The following is a 19491-nucleotide window of genomic DNA, read 5'->3' as shown; positions in this document are numbered from 1 at the left end:
TCCAGAGGAGGGCAACTAAAATGATTAAGGGTCTGGAGAACAAGCCCTATGAGGAGAGGCTTAAAGAGCTGGGCATGTTTAGCCTGCAGAAGAGAAGGCTGAGAGGAGACATGATAGCCATGTACAAATATGTGAGGGGAAGTCATAGGGAGGAGGGAGCAAGCTTATTTTCTGCTGCCCTGCAGACTAGGACACGGAACAATGGCTTCAAACTACAGGAAAGGAGATTCCACCTGAACATCAGGAAGAACTTCCTCACTGTGAGGGCTGTTCGGCAGTGGAACTCTCTCCCCCGGAATGTGGTGGAGGCACCTTCTTTGGAAGCTTTTAAGCAGAGGCTGGATGGCCATCTGTCGGGGGTGCTTTGAATGCGATTTCCTGCTTCTTAGCGGGGGGTTGGACTAGATGGCCCTTGAGGTCTCTTCCAACTCTACTATTCTATGATTCTATGATTCTAGAATGACAACTAGTTTGCTCTAGAGTCACCATAAGTCAGAAATGAATTGAAGGCACACAAAAAGAACAATATACATAATTAAATTTGTGGCTGAAATAATGTTGCTTGATCTCAACTATCCCATAAATCCATTCAGTAAATTACTTAATGATTTGTCAACATTTGGCTTAATCTAATTATTTCAGTGGTTCTGTCCAAGTTAAGTCTACTAATAAGATTTAGATCATATTTTCCAGAGTTTTTTGTCAAGTTATTTGAAACTATTTTTCAGTCTTATATTAATGAGGCTAGTATGTGTTATCTTCAATTTGAAATATTCCTTATTTCAAAGCTAAGTTGTAAATTTATAATTTAGCTCTCCCAATAGTTTTTGCTGTTTTAAATTATTGTTGATTTTATTGTACAGCCTGACATTTTGTGATAAGAGGTGAGAGATAGACAAGTTAATAAAACAAATACATTTTAAGTACATTATTTTATCTTATATATTAATATTCAAAATATTACATTATTTAATATATAGCTGCCATAGTGTGTGTACCCACAATATTGCTGGTCTATTGTAATTTGTTGTTTTATTTGGTTATTCCCTGCACAAAATGTGATCATAGCTGGGTGCAGTTACAGACTCATGATGTAGAGAGCGACAAGATTTTTCACCAATGTTGACTAGGTCTGTCCTGGAAAAATTTGCATCTGTTTTACCATTATCATGCTAATCGGTTAGATTACCTAATAAAATTTGCCCCTTATTAAGTAAAAAGGATTGTCATTAAAAAACAAAACGCTTTTTCTTTTCCTCTTACAAATCATTTGCAGATCAGCAATAGCAATGCTGCACAAAAATAAACTCTAGGGACCAAATGTAATGCAAAAAGATGCTCAAGAGTAATCATGAATTATAGCCAATTTTTTTTTCAAGATTCCACAGTTTCAAAACTGAAATTCTAAGTGAAATAATATTGGGTTATTTGTATACATATTTAAAACTTCTAAAGGAGTTGGAAACTATGGTATTAAAATCCCTGATGCTGCTAATGTGTTATATATGATATTTGCATAGAACCAACATTAGTACCAAAAGGGTTACGAATCAGTTTTTGGTCAACTTTAGATTCAGTTTGGTTATTTGGAGTGCTGATTCAGAAAATTGCATTGGATAGACCACATCAGCTCATACAGAACATATGCTATCCAGTAATCACCATCTGCTTGCCCACAGAAAACCATATTTAATAATCTAGAGCTGATGTGATCTATCCAATGCAATTTTCTGAATCAGCACCCCAAATAACCCCAGGAACAGGCCTACAAATGAAGACACCAAGGCACTCCCATTCCCACATGGAATGGCTACGCTCAGGGAGGGAGTAGGAGAAGCAGTAGTCAGGAGGCTTGTCATGCCTTATATGGGTAGTCAGCCTCTCCCCTCCCAACATCCCCATTGTCTTGGCACTATAACCGGGTTTCACGAGACCCGCGTGAACGAGCTCATGTTGCACCAGTGTAGTAACAGTGAGGCCGCTGACCAAATTTTAGTTCTTGGGGACCACTAGTAGTCCATGGATCACAGGTTGGGAACCACTGCTCTATTTATTAAACATTAAAGTATTTTCTCAGTTGAATCATAGTGTTCGAGGAGACCACAAGGGCCATCGAGTCCAACTCCCTGCCATGCAGGAAAACACAAACAGAGCCCTCTTGACAGATAACCATCCAGCCTCTGTTTAAACACCTCCAGAAAATGAGACTCTTCCACCCTCCAAGGCAGCTTATTCCACTGTCTCTTTTCCTACAATTTTAATCAAGTGTGTCCTAGTTTCAACAATATTAAAATGAAGCAGTTTGGTACCATTTTAAATGCCACATTTCAATCTTATGGCATCTTGGGAGTTGTAGTTTTTCCAGGTCTTTAGCCATCCCTGGCAAAGAGTGCTATTGCGTCACCAAACTTATATCTTCCAGGATTCCATAGCTTTAAGCAGTTAAAGTGAAGACCCCAGTGGCACAATGGGTTAAACCCTTGTGCTGGCAGGACTGCTAACCTGCGGAGATCGCAGATGAGCTCCCTCTGTCAGCCCCAGCTCCCCATGCGGGGACGTGAAAGAAGGCTCCCACAAAGATGTTAAAACAGCAAAACATCCGGGCGTCCCCTGGGCAACTTCCTTGCAGACGGCCAATTCTCTCACACCAGAAGCGACGTGCAGTTTCTCATATCGTTCCTGACATGAAGAAAAAAACAGTTAAAGTGGTGTCAAGCTGCATTAATTTTACAGCGTAGATGCATCTCGCATAGCAATCCTCCCTGAAATAATGGTGCATGGTCCCCAGTTCAGTCAGGTTGCTTTAGTACTTGAAAAGGAAAATTTTACAAGGACATCTACTTGGTGATACTAAAATAATAACAATTGATTTCATAACTAAAAATGTGGCCCTCTTTTCTGTCAGTGGACCTGTTTTCACAAGATTCACTCTTCAGAGGATTTGATGGTCAAGTCATGTCATTTGATGGTCAAGTCATGCTGCATTTTCTCAAGTCAATGTAACGTGTGTGGACTATACCACAAAGATGTGGTTCGCTTAGGTAAGATCTTCTGAAGAAGCATTTGTTTTCTTTCCTAAGCTTGCCATGATGAAATCGTTTCTTAACAGCATATCCAGTCAGAGTGCTGACTGTAAAATAAAGCAGATGGACAGATAGCCATCCAGATTGGAAGCGAAACAAGCTGGAGAGCACTAAAGGTAAGAAACTCTATAATATGTGAAGGACAATTCTACATAAAGAATAGAAAATCCTTCCTTTCCATATTTATATTATTCAGTAGGCATTAGCCTCACGTGACCTTGAATATAACTACAAGCTACAAAAATAAATTAAATGTGGTTTTAAGATAGTGATATTAGCTTTGATCAATTAATTAATTGTTTAAATTTGATTATGAGTTAGAGCAATAGTTGTGCAAAAAATGCATACAATACTTTTAAAAAAAATTATACATGCAAATGGTATTCTAGACCTGGCCTTCTTTAACTTTTTCCACTCATTACCCCTTTCCATCTGAGAAATGTTTACAGGGACCCAGATATATAGGTATATAGAAGAGATATATAAATCAAACATTTATGGATCAGCATTTACAAGGCTTCTTAAGCAGGCTGATTTTCCTTTTGTGGAGAATGGCTGAAGCATTTTCTGCAGAGACGACTGTAGCCCCTGCACCTTATTTCTTATAATTTGTGTAAATATGTGGCTTTCAGAAACATTTCACTGTTGTCAAACTTTGTGGCCCCAGCATTGCGCTAAGGGGACCCCATTTAGAGTTTGGCACCCACAATTTAAATAGTAGTGTGCTAGACAAAATAGAAGATAACTTCCCTTATGGAAATGCTTCATTTGAATTTGCTCTTTGCAGTTTTTAAATTTGGTCCTTATTCTAATGGAGATATTTTGTGCAGTAGGAAAATGAAATTTTCAGTAGGAAATAATAATTTGTGTAGTTGGCAAGATGAGCTTTAATCATGAACAAATACATGAGAGAAAGACAAAGGACATTTAAAATACTAGTGTTTTCTTTCAGTGTTTACACCTTATAGTAACTACTTGAGTGTTCTATCAGTTATGAAGGAGAATTTATGGATGGGGGAAAGTCTATTTGCTTCAGATCTAGCTGTTGCTGCTGGCATTTTCATCTGCATCATGCACTTCTTTTGCACCACAGCAGAATAAGTGGTTCTGTTACTTTCCCCGATCTAGATGCTATCATTTTATTGATGCAGCCTAGAATCGCATTGCGGTTGGTGGCAACAAGAGAGAGGGCCTTCTCGGTGGCCGCCCATATTCTTTGGAACTCCCTCCCCAAGGAGATTAAAACAGCCCCTTCTCTGACATCTTTTTAAAAAGATGTCAGGGAAGGAAATCTGAAGTCCCTCCTGTTCAAGTAAGCTTTTAATGAAGTAATTTAATTTGGAATGACAGGATGGGATGGGATGTAACTAAGGCATGTATCACTGTGGCTAGATCTGGCTTCTCAAGGAACAGAGACGTAGTTGTCGCACAAGTTTTAATTGTGCGAAGACCCTCCTGGCCACCGCAGATACCTGGGCCTGTATGTTCAGTGCCAAGTCTAGGAAGACCCCCAAACTGTGGACTTCTGTCTTCAAAGGGAGTGTGACCCCATCCAGCACAGGCTGAATCCCTATTCCCTGGTCTGCCGTCTGACTGGCCAGGAGCACCTCTGTCTTGTCTGGATTAAGTTTCAAATTGTTTGCCCTCATCCAGTCCATTACTGGTGACAGGCACTAATATAAGCATTGGAATAAGAGGTCTGCCACATTTAGCATGTACCAGGTGTAATACAGTAGAGTCTCACTTATCCAACACTCGCTTATCCAACGTTCTGGATTATCCAACGCATTTTTGTAGTCAATGTTTTCAATACATCGTGATATTTTGGTGCTAAATTCGTAAATACAGTAATTACTACATAGCATTACTGTGTATTGAACTACTTTTTCTTTAAAATTTGTTGTAAAACATGATGCTTTGGTGCTTAATTTGTAAAATCATAGCCTAATTTGATGTTTAATAGGCTTTTTCTTAATCTCTCCTTATTAACCAACATATTCGCTTATCAACGTTCTGCTGGCCCGTTTACGTTGGATAAGTGAGACTCTACTGTAGTTGATATTGAGTTGATCTACTGCTTTAGTTGCTGATTGAAATTCTATAAAGTTTCCTATTACCATTCACTGTCAATAACAGAGTATGGCCAGGATGCCGTATTATGTTGGTCCCTCTTGGTCCCAGTGAACCAGACAAAGTTCATCCTTCAGTCGTTGGATGGTTGAGATAATCTCCCTTCCTTGGAGCCTTCTGTACCTTAGAAAACTGAGAAACTCTTCAGGACTTGCTTTTGGCACCATGTAGTAGAAGGAACAGAGAACAACAGTCTTGATGGAAAAGAGCTCCTAGTAATACAGAGTTTGAGCCTGGCCCGTAAAAACAAAACATTTACACTCTATTTTGTCACCCATCTCTCGATTATTTTTTCTTTAGAGAATCCTCTTAGCCCATTTTGTTTTTATAACAAACAACAAACACTGCAAAATGGCAATGGATCTGTTTTAGCTAAAAATAAAAGGATCTATACAACACCCTTGTGAGAGAACTGTCAGTTGACATACAATGAGAGAAATAGGGGGAAAATAGCTGTTTTTTTTTATAATATCAAGCTTTTACAGTTCTAGATTGCACTTATTTACTACCAAAACAGAATGGACATTAACATAGATTAGAACTACAAACACAGAGATGAAAATATTTAAAATGTCTGAAGTCTAAATTACATTTAACACATACCATCAAAGGAACCTGTCTTACAGTGGTAAGGTTGTATTTGGGAAGTGAACTGTTATTGTATCAGGCATACTTTGTGTACATGTATGTGCTTTCAAGTCATCTGTCAACTTATGGTGACCCTATGAATATAATAGGGTTTTCTTAGGCAAGAAATACTCAAGAGGAGATTTCAGCAGTTCCTTCCTCTGAAATATAGCCACTGAATTCTGTAGGACTTATTTCCAAAGCTGAAAATCAAGGCTGCACATATTTAGAAAGAAATCAAATTGGTGAGTCTGTAATATTAAGGGGGAAAGGAAATCTCTATCAAATTCATAGTGGAATAATTACTGTGTTCTTATAATATAAACCTGGCAGTGATTTAATCTGTTTTTCATAAGAAGAGCTATAATGAACAATTGTCATTGATAAGTAAACATTTGTTTCTACATGAAAAGGTTATAAGCAACTCGCCACAAAATAAGGAGCACCATTCTCCCCAGGTCCTGAAAAATATTTTTGTCACTTTGCTATTGATTCTAATATTAATTTTTGCTCCCAAAGATGTGCTAGGGCTTATTTTCAGGGGATGTCTTATTTATCCATGAAGAAGAATTCACATTTATTGTTGAACAAAAAAAATGAACATTTATTATATACTGTACAGTAGTTTTCATCACAAACCAGCATAACCAAACTGTGAATCCTATCAAGAATTTCTTATTACTACCATTATTTCCATGTATATGGTACGTACATTTACCGATCCTGCAAGCTCTGGTGTTCTGTTCGTTGGGCATGCTTCCAAACAAAAACTTTGCTAGGTCTTACTTTTGGGGGAGGCCTTATATTTAGCAATTCAGCAAAACCTCTACTAGGTCTTATTTTCTGGGGATGTCTTATTTTAGGGGAAACAGGGTAAGCACGATATGAACACTTTTTTAAAAGTGTACCATGTATTTGAAACAAATATTTTAACGCCCCCCCAAAATCTGATTCTTTTATTGTCTATTTATTTCCCGTTTTCAAACTTTTGTTCCTAGTCTAAGTCTCCAAGAAGGTTGTGCTGACGCTACATCATTTGGATTTAAACCCAGAAATACAGAAGATACTTCTGGCAGAATTTTGTGGCAGCTAAGTGGAAGCTTTTGGAAGAAGCCGAAAGCTGTTTGTTTGTTTTTTAAACGCAGGATATTGTATTGCGGTTTGTGGTATGTACAAGTTCCCCATTTTTGTCACTGTTGACAGGTTTTTGCATTGCTCAATAATAAAACAAGTAATGTGGATCCACTGTGAGAACCTCTTAACATCAGAAACTGAGAGCAGTTGCAATAAATTTTAAATGTATTCTTTTTTTAAAAAAACAACAACAACCATATATTCTATATTTTTGAGTTTAATACATTTTTATTACATTTCTATTCACTCCGTTACAAAAGAAAGAAAAATCTTTACAATTCATATAATTAATACTTTTACTTCCCCCAATGTGCTACTCATTGTACTGCCTGTCACCGGAGTCCATTTCTTTATGATCCCACCAGAACCTCATTTCTTCTGGTGGGGGTTGGTTCCCATCTTCTCTCCTTAATGTTTCTTCGATAAATTTCTTCCATATACTTTCAAAATCATTGTTCTTCCTCAGGCCTTTTTTAACATTTACATTACATGTTAATTTATCATTTATTGATAATTTCCAAATTTCCTTGTACTATTCTTCTATTTTAATTTCCACCTCTCCTTTCCTATTTTCTGCTATTAATAACCCTGCAGCCGTTAACAGCATTGTTATAAAACTATTTTTGTTTTCTTTCCATTCATCTGTATTATAAATAGATAACAGTATAGTTGCCAGGATTATATTGATTTCCCCCCCCATAATACTTTCTATCTCTACTATAACTTTTCCCCAAAGCTCTCTACATATTTACATTCCCACCACATATGAATATACGTCCCCCTCCAACATTTTTCTGAGCAGCTTTTGTCCATATTATGTATCTTTGTCAAGGTCAAATACCATTTACATACCATCTTGTAGTAGTTTTCCTTTATTTTTTTAAAAAAACCCATGTATTCTATAAAGCAGTTGTTGACTATTACAAGCTACATCATAGGCCCCATCTTCACTGCTAGTGTAGACAGATATAATGCACTTTTCTGAGTAGATGGGGCCTAAGTTAAACTAAAGGGCCCTTCATTCTTCTGTTTAATCATTTTGTTTATTTTTAAAATATTTTTTATTGTTATTATTGAGAAAAGGTTACAATTATATAAACATATTCTATACATTTCCCCCTCTTTTATTTACATTCACCCCTGTGCTCCCCTTCCCCAGAGCCATCTCTTCTTCTGTAGTCCCACCAAAAGTTCAATTCTTCATTTGGAGGTAAATTCCCATCTTCTTTTTCCAATAATTTTTCTAGAAATTTTCTCCAAATACTTTCAAAATCATTTTTTTCCATAATCTCTTCTTTACTTTTAAATTTGATGTTAGCTTGTCATTCAGTGCCATTCGCCAAACTTCTTTATACCATTCATTAATTTGTATTTTCATTTCTCCTTTCCAATATTTTGCAATTAGTAATCTAGCTGCTGTTAATAGCATGTCTATTAAATTTTTTCCCCTCTTATCTTTCTCATCCTCTTTTTTAATTAAAAGTAATATTTCCACTGGATTCCTTCTAATTTTTATATTCATAATATTTTCTATTTCCCTTATGACCAATTCCCAAAAACCTTTTACATGTTTACAATCCCACCACATATGCATGTAGGTTCCAATTTCCTGGCACCCTCGCCAGCATTTTTCATTATTATTCTTATTCATAATATTTAACCTTCTTGGTGTTAAATACCACTTCCAAATTAGTTTGTAATAATTTTCTTTTATTCTAATTGACATTTTTTTTTAATTGTCTTGTTTTCCATATCTCCTCCCATTCTTTTTCCGTTATCTTTGTTCCTAATTCCTCCTCCCATGATTCTCTTAATGTTAGTCTTTTCTTTTTTTTTCTATGTCTTTAATTAGTATTTTATATATTTTACTTGTTGTTCCTTTTAATGGCTCACTATTTCCTCTTTTTAATGCTTTTATTATTAATTCCTCAAATTGCGTTATTTGTTTTCCAGTTTTATTTCGGGTCCACCAGTTTTCATTCCATTTTTCTAATTGAATCCAATGAATCCAAGAAATATTTATTCCTCTCAATTCTTCTCTCATTTTTACCTTTTCCATTTTTTGTTCTATCCAATTTCCTACCCTAATCTGTTAATGTGTTTTTATGGCAAAGTGCTTTTCTAATCATTTTGTTTAGAAAAGCACTTTGCCATAAAAACACATTAACAGATTTACCACTGCCCTTCTTTGAAAGGTCTCAATAAGGCCACATTGTAACTTGGCACTAGAATGTAGCTACTGTTTGTGACAATTAGGGACCAAAGAGAAGGCATTCCACAATCAGAGTGCTGCAGCAAAGCACAAGCCATCGATTTGCTTGCAAAGACACACTGCTCTTTTGCTCCTGCCAAGAATCACACAATGACAGAACAAGGCAGGATCAACAATACCTAAAGATGAACTTAAACCAGTGATTCCCAAAGTGGGTGCTACCACCCCCCGGTGGGCACTGGAGCGATCCAGGGAGGAGGTGATGGCACCTATAAGGATACGAGGGCGGGGCCAAGAGGAGGGGCGGAGCCTCTTCCCAAGTGCTGGAGACAGGGCTGAGCACCTGAGGCGCCTGTTAGGACACACAGGGGGCAGAGCTAGAGGAGTGGGTGTGGCTTCTTCCCTAGAGCCCGAGACAGGGCTGAGAATCTATACCTCTCCTGAGGTGCTTGTTGGGACACAGAGGGCGGAGCTAGGGAAGGAGGCGGGGCCTCCTTCCAAGAGCTTGAGACAGGGCTGAGCCTTATACCTCTCCTGAGAGGCCTTTTAGGACTAAAGGGCGGGGCTAGGGGTGGGGGCGGGGCCGCTTCCCAAGAGCAAAAGACAGAGCTGTATATACCTCCCCTGAGGCACTTGTTAGAACACAGGGGCGGGGTATAGAGGTTCAGCCCTGTCAGGCACTTAGGAAAAGGCCCTGCCCCCTCCTCTAGCCCCTGGCAGGCGCCGCAGGAGAGGGATAGGAGCTCAACCCTGCCTCAGAGCTCGTAACTCCACCCATCCCAGTCCTGGCTGGCCATTTGTGGCCCCACCCACCTCCCTTCGCAGCCCTGCATCTTGGACTAGGGGAGAGGCTCAGCCCCGCCCTCTTGAGCAAGAGCCACACCCACCCCTCTAAGCCACGCCCCCCTCCTCCAGGGGGCGCTGAGTCATATTTTTTCTGGAAAGGGGGCGGCAGGCCAAATAAGTTTGGGAACCACTGGTTTAAACTTTCCATATTGCCACACCTTTAAGGATATGGCAGAATCACTTGTAGAAGCAATATTTAGCCCAATCTTGTAGACGGAAACCTGCATTTCTCTTAGTAGAATGGTTTATATATATTAAAAAAGTAAAATTTCAAAGAGAAAAATTTTAAAAGAGCAAATTTCAGCATGTACAGTATAATTTATAACAAAGATTGGAAGCGGCAGATGTGCATGATGCTGTTTGTTTCACCATTTTCTGATATCTTTAATCTCCATTAGTTTTGAAAGCTTTAGGGGGAAACCTTTATGTCGCCTTGTGCTCAGAGGCATGTTTCATGGGGATGTGAGAGAGAATATTGGTTGCTGTCAGACTTTACTACTAGGTGATTTCATTTTGCTATTTCCCACATAGACAATAAATGGTTAGGTGCATCTGCACTGTAGGGTAAAGGTAAAGGTTTCCCCTGACGTTAAGTTTGTCATGTCCGACTCTGGGGGTTGGTGCTCATCTCCATTTCTAAGCCAAAGAGCTGGTGTTGTCCGTAGACACCTCCAAGGTCATGTGGCTAGCATGACTGCATGGAGCGCCGTTACCTTCCCGCCAGAGCAGTACCTATTGATCTACTCACATTTGCATGTTTTCAAACTGCTAAGTTGGCAGAAGCTGGGGCTAACAGCATTGACGGGCATTTTGCTTTGTTGTTGTGGTTGTTGTTGCAGACTGGAACAGCCGGGTTGCGTTCCTCCGGATCAATTGCTCACCCTGCTCCCCGGATTTGAACCGCCAACCTTTCAGTCTGCAAGTTCAACAGCTCAGCTGTTTAATCCACTACATCATCAGGGGCTCCATCTACACTGTAGAATTATTATAATTTGATACCACTCTAAGGGCCATGGACCAATGCCATGGAATCATGGAATTTATAGTTTTAAAAGGTCTTTAATCTATTCTGACAGATAGTGCTGGGCCTTATGATTCCATAGCATCGAGCCATAACAGTAGAGTGGTGTTAAAGCACATTGATTGTACAGTGTAAATTCACCGTTCAAATCCTTGTCTTCTTTTACATCTGGCCACCTTAAATAAGGATTACATTGGAGTATGAAATCAGCAGTGATGTGTTTGTGCAACCCAGAGTAGGAATCATATGGCCCTCCAGAAGTTAGGTAAAGGTAAAGGTTTCCCCTGACGTTAAGTCCAGTCATGTCTGACTCTGGGGGTTGGTGCTCATCTCCATTTCTAAGCCAAAGAGCCGGCGTTGTCCATAGACACCTCCAAGGTCATGTGGCCGGCATGACTGCATGGAGCACCGTTACCTTCCCACCGGAGCGGTACCTATTGATCATGTTTTCGAACTGCTAGGTTGGCAGGAGCTGGAGCTAACAGCAGGCACTCAAGCCGCTCCCGGGATTTGAACCTGGGACCTTTCGGTCTGCAAGTTCAGCAGCTCAGCGCTTTAACGCACTTCACCACTGGGGCTCCTCTTCAGAAGTTACTGGACTGCAATTCCCATTGCCTCTATGAGCATCATAAAGCTCATATGTGCTGGAACTCCTTATGATTTGCATATTTAGGAAATATTTTTCATAGCATGCAGATTAGGATACTCAGATTTAGGATGACAAAGGGGTGGATAGCCTATGAATGCATGTATCTGTCTTTAAATAACCTCTCTATTTATTGTAACTCTGTGAGCTTCAAAAGCTCTTCTTAGGGAAGGAATACTCCGAAATAATTTTGACAGTTCCTTCCCCTGGAATATCGCTGACAGCACATTGTACTCATTGATAGTGTCCCATCCAAGTGCTAACTGGGGCTAGCTCTGCATAGCTTCCAAGAACAGAAGGGATGCAGTGACTTTAAGAATCTCTTTCACTTGCTAGTGCTCCTCTCCCTATGCTTCAGACTGAAATAAGCATAGAATGGAAAGAGCAGAGAGAAGGAGACACAATATCCACATGCAGGGGTTGTCACTAGGCTAATAGCAGAAATATAATCTTTTCCAGAGGAAGGGTGTGGGGAAGAAATCAGTAAGATGAAAGCGAGTTGAGCATACATGGGTCTTCCCACAAAGGTTCCCACAAAGTCAGCAATTGCAGGCTTCTGTAGCATTACCACATTGCCATCCTGAAGCTAGCTTCTCATTGCTACATTAGGGGCTGGGTGGGATGCCACATCCTGTTCTTAATGTGCTGAAGGGACATTTGATCTGAGTAAGCAGAAAACAATCTGACATTTTTAAGTAAAGGACGGTGTTCAGGTGGAAAAGCAAGTGTTATGTTTTAGAGTAATATATTGCCTGGTTTCAAGCTGGAAACTAATGGCACCATCAACCTCTGAACACAGAGGTTTCATTATTACAGTAGGGAGCTGGGATGCGAGCTGCATCTGAATAAACTTCTAAGAAGTGTTTCTTTGGTCTCTGGAGCCCAAGTCTTCACTTCACTTCACGTCACTTCACTTCATTTCTTAATTAGTCGCTCTCCACTAGAGTGCTCCGAGCGACTTACAATTTAAAATATCATTCCACAATATAAAACATTCAACATAAAAACATTCAACAGTGACTATTTGGCAAATTAGATCTGATTACTTAAATGCACAACCAAACAGCCAAGTCTTAAGTGCTTTGACAAAAGATTGCAACTCCGACATTGTTCTAACATATGGAGGCAATGAGTTCCACAGAATTGGAGCATAGGTCGAAAATGCTCTACACCTTGCAGCTTTCAGGTGTACCTCCCTAGTCTGAATTTACACATTTTTACATTCAATGCAGAGGCATACGGGCGCTATACTTTCTTCTTCTAGCCTTCTCTATAACCTTTGGGGTGGTAAATTAGTTGGTTTGTCTTCTGTACAAATTAAATCTGGAAGTTGAAATTTTAACTAAGCAATCCTACTGATTTCCCATCCAACCAGGAAAAACAGATAAGTATACGTGCAAGCGGTTGCACTACCTCTATGACATAATGACACATCTTTGTCATTGTTATTAATGACTTAGAAGGCATGATCAACAGGTTTGCAGATAACACCAAATTGGGAGGGATAGCTAATACTCCAGGAGCAGAATTCAAAACTATCTTAACAGATTAGAGAGATGGGCTGAAACTAACAAAATGAAATTCAACAGGGATAAATGCAAGAAACCCCACTTAGGCAGAAAAAATAAAATGCAAAGATACAGAATGGGGGGGGGGGGGGGGGCTGGCTCGACAGCAGTATGTGTGAAAAAGATCTTGGAGTCCTCGTAGACAACAAATTAAACATGAGCCAACAATATCATGCGGCGGCTAAAAAAGCCAATGGTATTCTGGCCTGCATAAATAGGAGTATAGAGTCTAGATCCAGGGATGTCGTGCTACCCCTCTATTCTACCTTGGTCAGACCATACCTGGAATACTGTGTCCAATTCTGGGCACCGCAATTGAAGGGAGATGTTGAAAGTGTCCAGAGGAGGGTGACTAAAATTATCAAGGGTCTGGAGAACAAGCCCTATGAGGAGCGGCTTAAAGAGCTGGGCATGTTTAGCCTGCAGAAGAGAAGGCTGAGACATGATGGTCATGTATAAATGTGTGAGGGAAAATCATAGGGAGGAGGGAGCAAGCTTGTTTTCTGCTGCCCAGGAGACAAGAACATGGAACAATGACTTCAAGCTACAGGAAAGGAGATTCCACCTGAACATTAGGAACAACTTCCTAACTGTGAGAGCTGTTCAGCAGTGGAACTCTCTGCCCTGGAGTGTGGTGGAGGCTCCTTCTTTGGAAGCTTTTAAACAGAGGCTAGATGGCCATCTGTTGAGTGTGCTTTGAATGCGATTTTCCTGCTTCTTGACAGGGGTTTGACTGGATGACCCATGAGGTTTCTTCCAACCCTATGATATCCCTTTTTTAAATATTATGTATAGAATTTGCTATGTCCACATAAATCAGTGTATTTGAATGTGGTAGCCCAGATACCTTATGCCACAAATGCCTTAGACTAGTCTTAGAAAATATACAAATATAGAAGCCTTTTTAAATGTATTGATTTAAATTGAAGAATGAAACATATGCTTCCGGCTGTAATCTATTCCCCATCACCTGAGAATAGACCCCACTGAATACACACAAAATGCATTTGCCTGTGTACAAAAACATGGTACATTATTCAATGGGTTTCAGATTATGGTTAATACTTTATCGTCATTATATACCTTCTTTGCATAGAAAGCAGACATTATTTTATTTGCACAGTACTTAAGAAAAACTGTTTCTAGACATCAACTGATGTCACCAAGATCTGGGCTACCCAGAAATAGCATAGAGGAAATATACTGTAATTTACATTAGGAAAGCATTAAAATGCATACGAAGTCCTGTTATATGGTAATTCCATATGCTGATCCAGCAGATTTAAACTATACAAAAGTCAGCAGTCTTGGTTTTATCATAGGATTCTTAATCCACAAAGAAGCCACAAACGTTTCTTCTGCATAGAGGATTAATTCAGGGTAGATTTGAAGTTTTGTTGTTGCTAATTGTCATCAATTTGGCTTCCTCTTAAGGTGAATCAAATTGACTTCTGTTAGCACCATATGCATCTGTTATAATCCATACTTTATTTTTTTATTCAGTGTATTAAAATGTCCAAACAAACAGCTCACTTTCAGAAGTTTTGCAAGCCCATAGCCATTTAAATATGTGGACTGGATCACTGACAATAGCCTAACTGTTGATGCACTTGGCAGGGGAAAGGGTCTGAAAGGGGCCCAGACATTGCCCATCACTTTCTAATCTCTCTTTTCCCCATTTTCACCCTACTTCATAGCTGAATATCAACAAAAATAAAATAACAAGCTTATCTGAAAAGGATATCAAGATAAATTTCCACCAAGTTTCACATACACACACATACACACCCTGATTACACCCCGATCCTGATTCAGAGTGCAAGCCAAATATCCAAAAACTTGTCTTTTGGGGAAATTCTGGAGTTTTAAAAATTGCATTAAAGCATGAAACAGCCTTACATCATGTAGGAGCCCCCAGTGGCGCAATGGGTTAAACCCTTGTGCCAGCAGGACTGCTGATCTGAAGGTTGGGTTGCTGACCTGAAGGTTGTCAGTTCTAATCTGTGGAGAGTGCAGACAGCCTCCCTTTGTGAGCTCCAGCTCCCCATGCGGGGACATGAGAGAAGCCTCCCACAAGGATGGGAAAACATCAAAACATCCAGGTATCCCCTGGACAACGTCCTTGCAGACGGCCAATTCTCTCACACCAGAAACGACTTGCAGTTTCTCAAGTCATTCCTGACATGAAAAAATACATCATGTGTTCCATAGTACCAGATTCAATATAGTGTACCTTTCTTATTTGGACTGGCTTGAAAGGGGCTTTCAGTGCTTCCACTGTTTAAAGATTGTACTGATTCTTGTTTTTAAAATCATTTTGAATGCACATTTTTAATTTGGCTGTTAATTTAATTAGGTTGCAATGTTGCTAATATACTTTACCTGTAATCTTTAGATGTGTAAACTACCCTAGAGAGTTATTGTGTTTTTGTTGTTGTTAGAAAAAAGTACCAAATACTGTAGGTGCTCCATTTATTATTGCTGCTTTGTTTTACTATTAGAGAAAAGGAAATACACCTGTCAAATGGTATCCAAAAAACTCATTCATGCTATGGTGTGGGTGGGGGCATCAACAGCTAATTTTCTCAGGCAGAAGACTATTTTAGCTCCCATGGTGGGGCAGATATAAACCTGATAAGGGGGGGGGGGGGTGTTTCCGTGTCAGGAGTGACTTGAGAAACTGTAAGTCGCTTCTGGTGTGAGAGAATTGGCCATCTGTAAGGACGTTGCCCAGGGGACGCCCGGATGTTTTGTTTTGTTTTACCATCCTTGTGGGAGGCTTCTCTTATGTCCCTGCATGGAGCTGGAGCTGATAGAAGAAACTCATCCACACTCTCCCCGGCTTGGATTCGAACTTGGCAGGCTTCAGGTCAGCAACCCAACCTTCAAGTCACAAGGCTTTAACCCACTACGCCATCAGGGGCGTACACTGTAGAATTGATGCAGTTTAGCACAACTTTTAACTGCCATGGATCAAAGCTGTGGAATCATGAGAGCCTGAACTATTTGACAAAATAGGTTAAAAACCTTGTAAAATGACAGCTCCCGTGATGCAATAGCATTGAGCTGTGGCAGTTAAAGTGATATAAATCTGCATTAATTCTACAGTGTAGATGTACTCTAGGGGCTCTTCCACATTACAGAAATATAGCACTATAATTCCACTTTTACAGTCATGGCTGTATCCTATGGAATTCTGGAGTTAATAGTCTGATGATCCCCTGGAGTTCTCTAACTGAGATTTCTAACTGGACAACAAATCCCATGAGTCCATAGGACGTTGCCATCCTATGAAAGTATCCTAACCACTGTATTATCAAAGGCTTTCTGAGCCTAATCTACCCTAACTACGTTATTACAAATGCAGGCAGCCCCGCATTTCTGCCACTTGCAGAAATCTGAGAAACATAGTTTAGGGCAGAGCCTTTTGAATTCTCAGCTACACGGTTCCTCCCCTTCCCAAACTACATTCCCCAGAATTTTGCAGGCGGCAGAAATGCAGGGCTTTCTGCTTTAAAGCCTTAGTGTGATAACATTAGTCCCACTGAAGTTCTTCAGCAGTAGGAGTGAAAATCATAGCATGCTCAAATGTTGGATTGCAGCACCTAGCATTCCTCACCAATGGCTATGCTGACAGGGCTGCTCAGACATGGGATTTGCAGCTGCAGGAGGATTACTCAGAATTCTCAACCAGAGAACTAACCAAACTATAAACCCTAGGAATTGAATGCAGTCATCACCATTACAGTATGAAAGCTCCTTATGTATCCCAATTAGTATCTAATGATATTTCCTTTCTTTTCTTTTCCTTCCTTTTTTTCTGAAACAAGCATTCACCATGACTGAAGAAACTATTCTGATGACATCCACTGAATTTGATTATTCACAGCTGGTATCTCCATGTGATAAAGTGGACATTCATATCACCATGAAAGTCTTTCTGTGTGTCTTGTATGTTGTAGTGTTCGCCATCGGGCTAACTGGAAATTTCTTGGTGGTTTTGACCATTCTGAAAGCAGGGGGCCAAAGGAGCATCACTGACATATTTCTGTTGAACCTGGCCATCTCCGATCTTCTATTTGTGTTATCCCTTCCTTTTTGGGCTTTTTACTTCATACATGGATGGACACTTGGAAACCTTTTATGCCAAATTGTTTCCTCTTTATATTCTGTTGCTTTGTTTGGAGGCATGTTCTTCATTACTGTCATAAGCATTGATAGATACCTGGCTATTGTCCATGCAACATACGCTATGAAAGCCAGAACTATCCATCGTGGATATATCACTAGCGCTGCAATATGGACCCTCGCAGTCTTATTTGCAGCCCCTCACTTCGTGTTCGTGCAAGAGTCTGAGAAACAATGCACTTCTCTGTATCCTCCACATCTTCAGACATTATGGCCAGTTTTCAGCTACCTGGAAATGAACATCATTGGGTTCCTTCTCCCTGTGTGTATCATGAGCTTCTGCTACCTGGGCATCATCAAAACCTTGTTCTCCTGCAAAAACACCAGGAAAAAGAGAGCTGTGAAGCTGATTTTAACAGTGGTGATTGTGTTTTTGCTGTTCTGGGCTCCATACCATGTATTACTTTTCCTGCAGATGTTAAGGACTTATAATTACTTTGTGACCTGTGTCTCCTTAAGGATGTTAGACTATATTGTGCAAGTGACCGAAACAATAGCTTTCAGCCATTGCTGTCTGAATCCAATAATCTATGCTTTCGCTAGTGAAAAATTGAGAAAGTTCCTTTGCCACTTGGTTCTGAAATGCTTCTCATTCATTGGTTTCTGTGGGCCTTGTAATAAGTATCGTGGTACAGCACCCACTCCTGTACCAGAAACTGCCTTGACCAGCAACCATACCCAGAATACCAGTGACCAAGATACCGTTGTGTTTGTCTGAGTGTTTAATAGTGGTTTGTATATGTAATATACTGAGTAACTATAGTTTTGCATAAATTAGTCAAAGTCCTTGTTTTTTCTCACTATCCATGAAAAAAGAAGCAGTGATTGCCCATAGAATGTTTGCCCATAGCATGTTTGCAAGCATAGTTCAATTATTATCTTTCAAACTTGACGTCCTGGAACATTTTTGTAGGTTACTATCAGAGTTAATATTAATACCTAATAAACGTATGTGATTTAAAGTAGTTGTGTCCTTAACTTGCTTCAGAGTATATTTTCTATTAATACAGTCAGCCTGCCCATTCACCGGAGTCAGGTGTGCAAGACTCCTACAAGTGAAAAAAATAATTTTTTGTAACTTCAGAGAATACCTCTCTATAAATCACTAAGTCCTTCAAACTGAGTCATATTCAACTTCTGCTGCAGGTTGATTATAGAATCACATGGAATGACCTAGAGCAGGGGTCCCCAAAGTAAGGCCCGGGGGCCAGATGCGGCCCTCCAAGGTCATTTACCTGGCCCCCGCCCTCAGTTTTATAATATAATATTTTATATCATTTTAAATAATATAATATATTGTATATACATATGATATTGATAATAATATTATTATGTTATACAATATAATACTAATAACACCATATAATAATATTAATTATATGATATATATTACATATAATATTACAGTATAGTGGTATATTTCAATATAGTAATATATAATGCTAATATTTTGCTATGCTAATAATATAATATATTGTATGTACATACAGCTGCTCTGAGTCCCCTTCGGGGTGAGAAGGGCGGGATATAAATGTAATAAATAAATGTAGTAAATGGATAAATAAATAATTATTTATTTATTTGTTTAGGCTTGGCCAAAGTCTGACATGACTTGAAGGCACACAACAACAACAACAATCCTAATTAACTTGACTATCTCATTGGCCAGAAGCAGGCCCACACTTCCCATTGAAATCCTGATAGGTTTATGTTGGTTACAATTGTTTTCATTTTAAAATATTGTATTGTATTGTTCTTTCATTGTTGTTGTTGTTTTGCACCACAAATAAGACATGTGCAGTGTGCATAGGAATTTGTTCGTTATTTTTTTTTCCAAATGATGATTCGGCCCCTCCACAGTCTGAAGGATTGTGGACCGGCCCTCGGCTTTAAAAGTTTGAGGACCTCTGACCTAGAGATTCCTAAAGAAGCATAGTCTCTAGGAATCTCTAGGTCCTCCGGCATGACTCTGTTGTCAACAGCCAATGGAGGTTGACCACAGAGTTGCAGTGGAGGACTTAGAGATTCCTAAAGAG

The 19491-nt window shown here is 39.5% G+C and overlaps 2 protein-coding genes across 5 annotated transcripts in view; both read left to right on the top strand.

Moving 5' to 3' along the window:
• Nucleotides 1-7081, top strand: part of casp14 (caspase 14) — a 34295-nt gene extending 27214 nt beyond the window's left edge. For all 4 annotated transcript variants that reach the window (XM_062958248.1, XM_062958249.1, XM_062958246.1 and 1 more), the window contains exons 8-9: nt 3081-3199; nt 6839-7081. The gene's annotated coding sequence lies outside the window, so the exon portion shown is untranslated. The remainder of the gene's footprint in view (nt 1-3080; nt 3200-6838) is intronic.
• LOC100559882 (CX3C chemokine receptor 1) lies at nt 6869-18417 on the top strand. The gene is made up of 2 exons (XM_008118299.3): nt 6869-7006; nt 17098-18417. Exon 2 carries the CDS (start codon nt 17106-17108, stop codon nt 18171-18173), a length of 1068 nt encoding a protein of 355 aa, XP_008116506.2. The 5' UTR covers nt 6869-7006; nt 17098-17105; the 3' UTR covers nt 18174-18417.
• Nucleotides 18418-19491: the final 1074 nt, after the last annotated feature.

The sequence above is a fragment of the Anolis carolinensis genome, chromosome 6, assembly GCF_035594765.1.
Source record: "Anolis carolinensis isolate JA03-04 chromosome 6, rAnoCar3.1.pri, whole genome shotgun sequence".
NCBI classification, from domain to species: Eukaryota; Metazoa; Chordata; class Lepidosauria; order Squamata; family Dactyloidae; genus Anolis; species Anolis carolinensis.
The sequence above is the reverse complement of the archived record's forward strand: the minus strand, read 5'-3'. Positions and strand labels throughout refer to the sequence as shown.

Bases quoted from the DNA above. Each gene is read 5' to 3' on its own strand.
- LOC100559882 (XM_008118299.3), top strand. From the start codon at position 17,106: ATGACTGAAGAAACTATTCTGATGACATCCACTGAATTTGATTATTCA.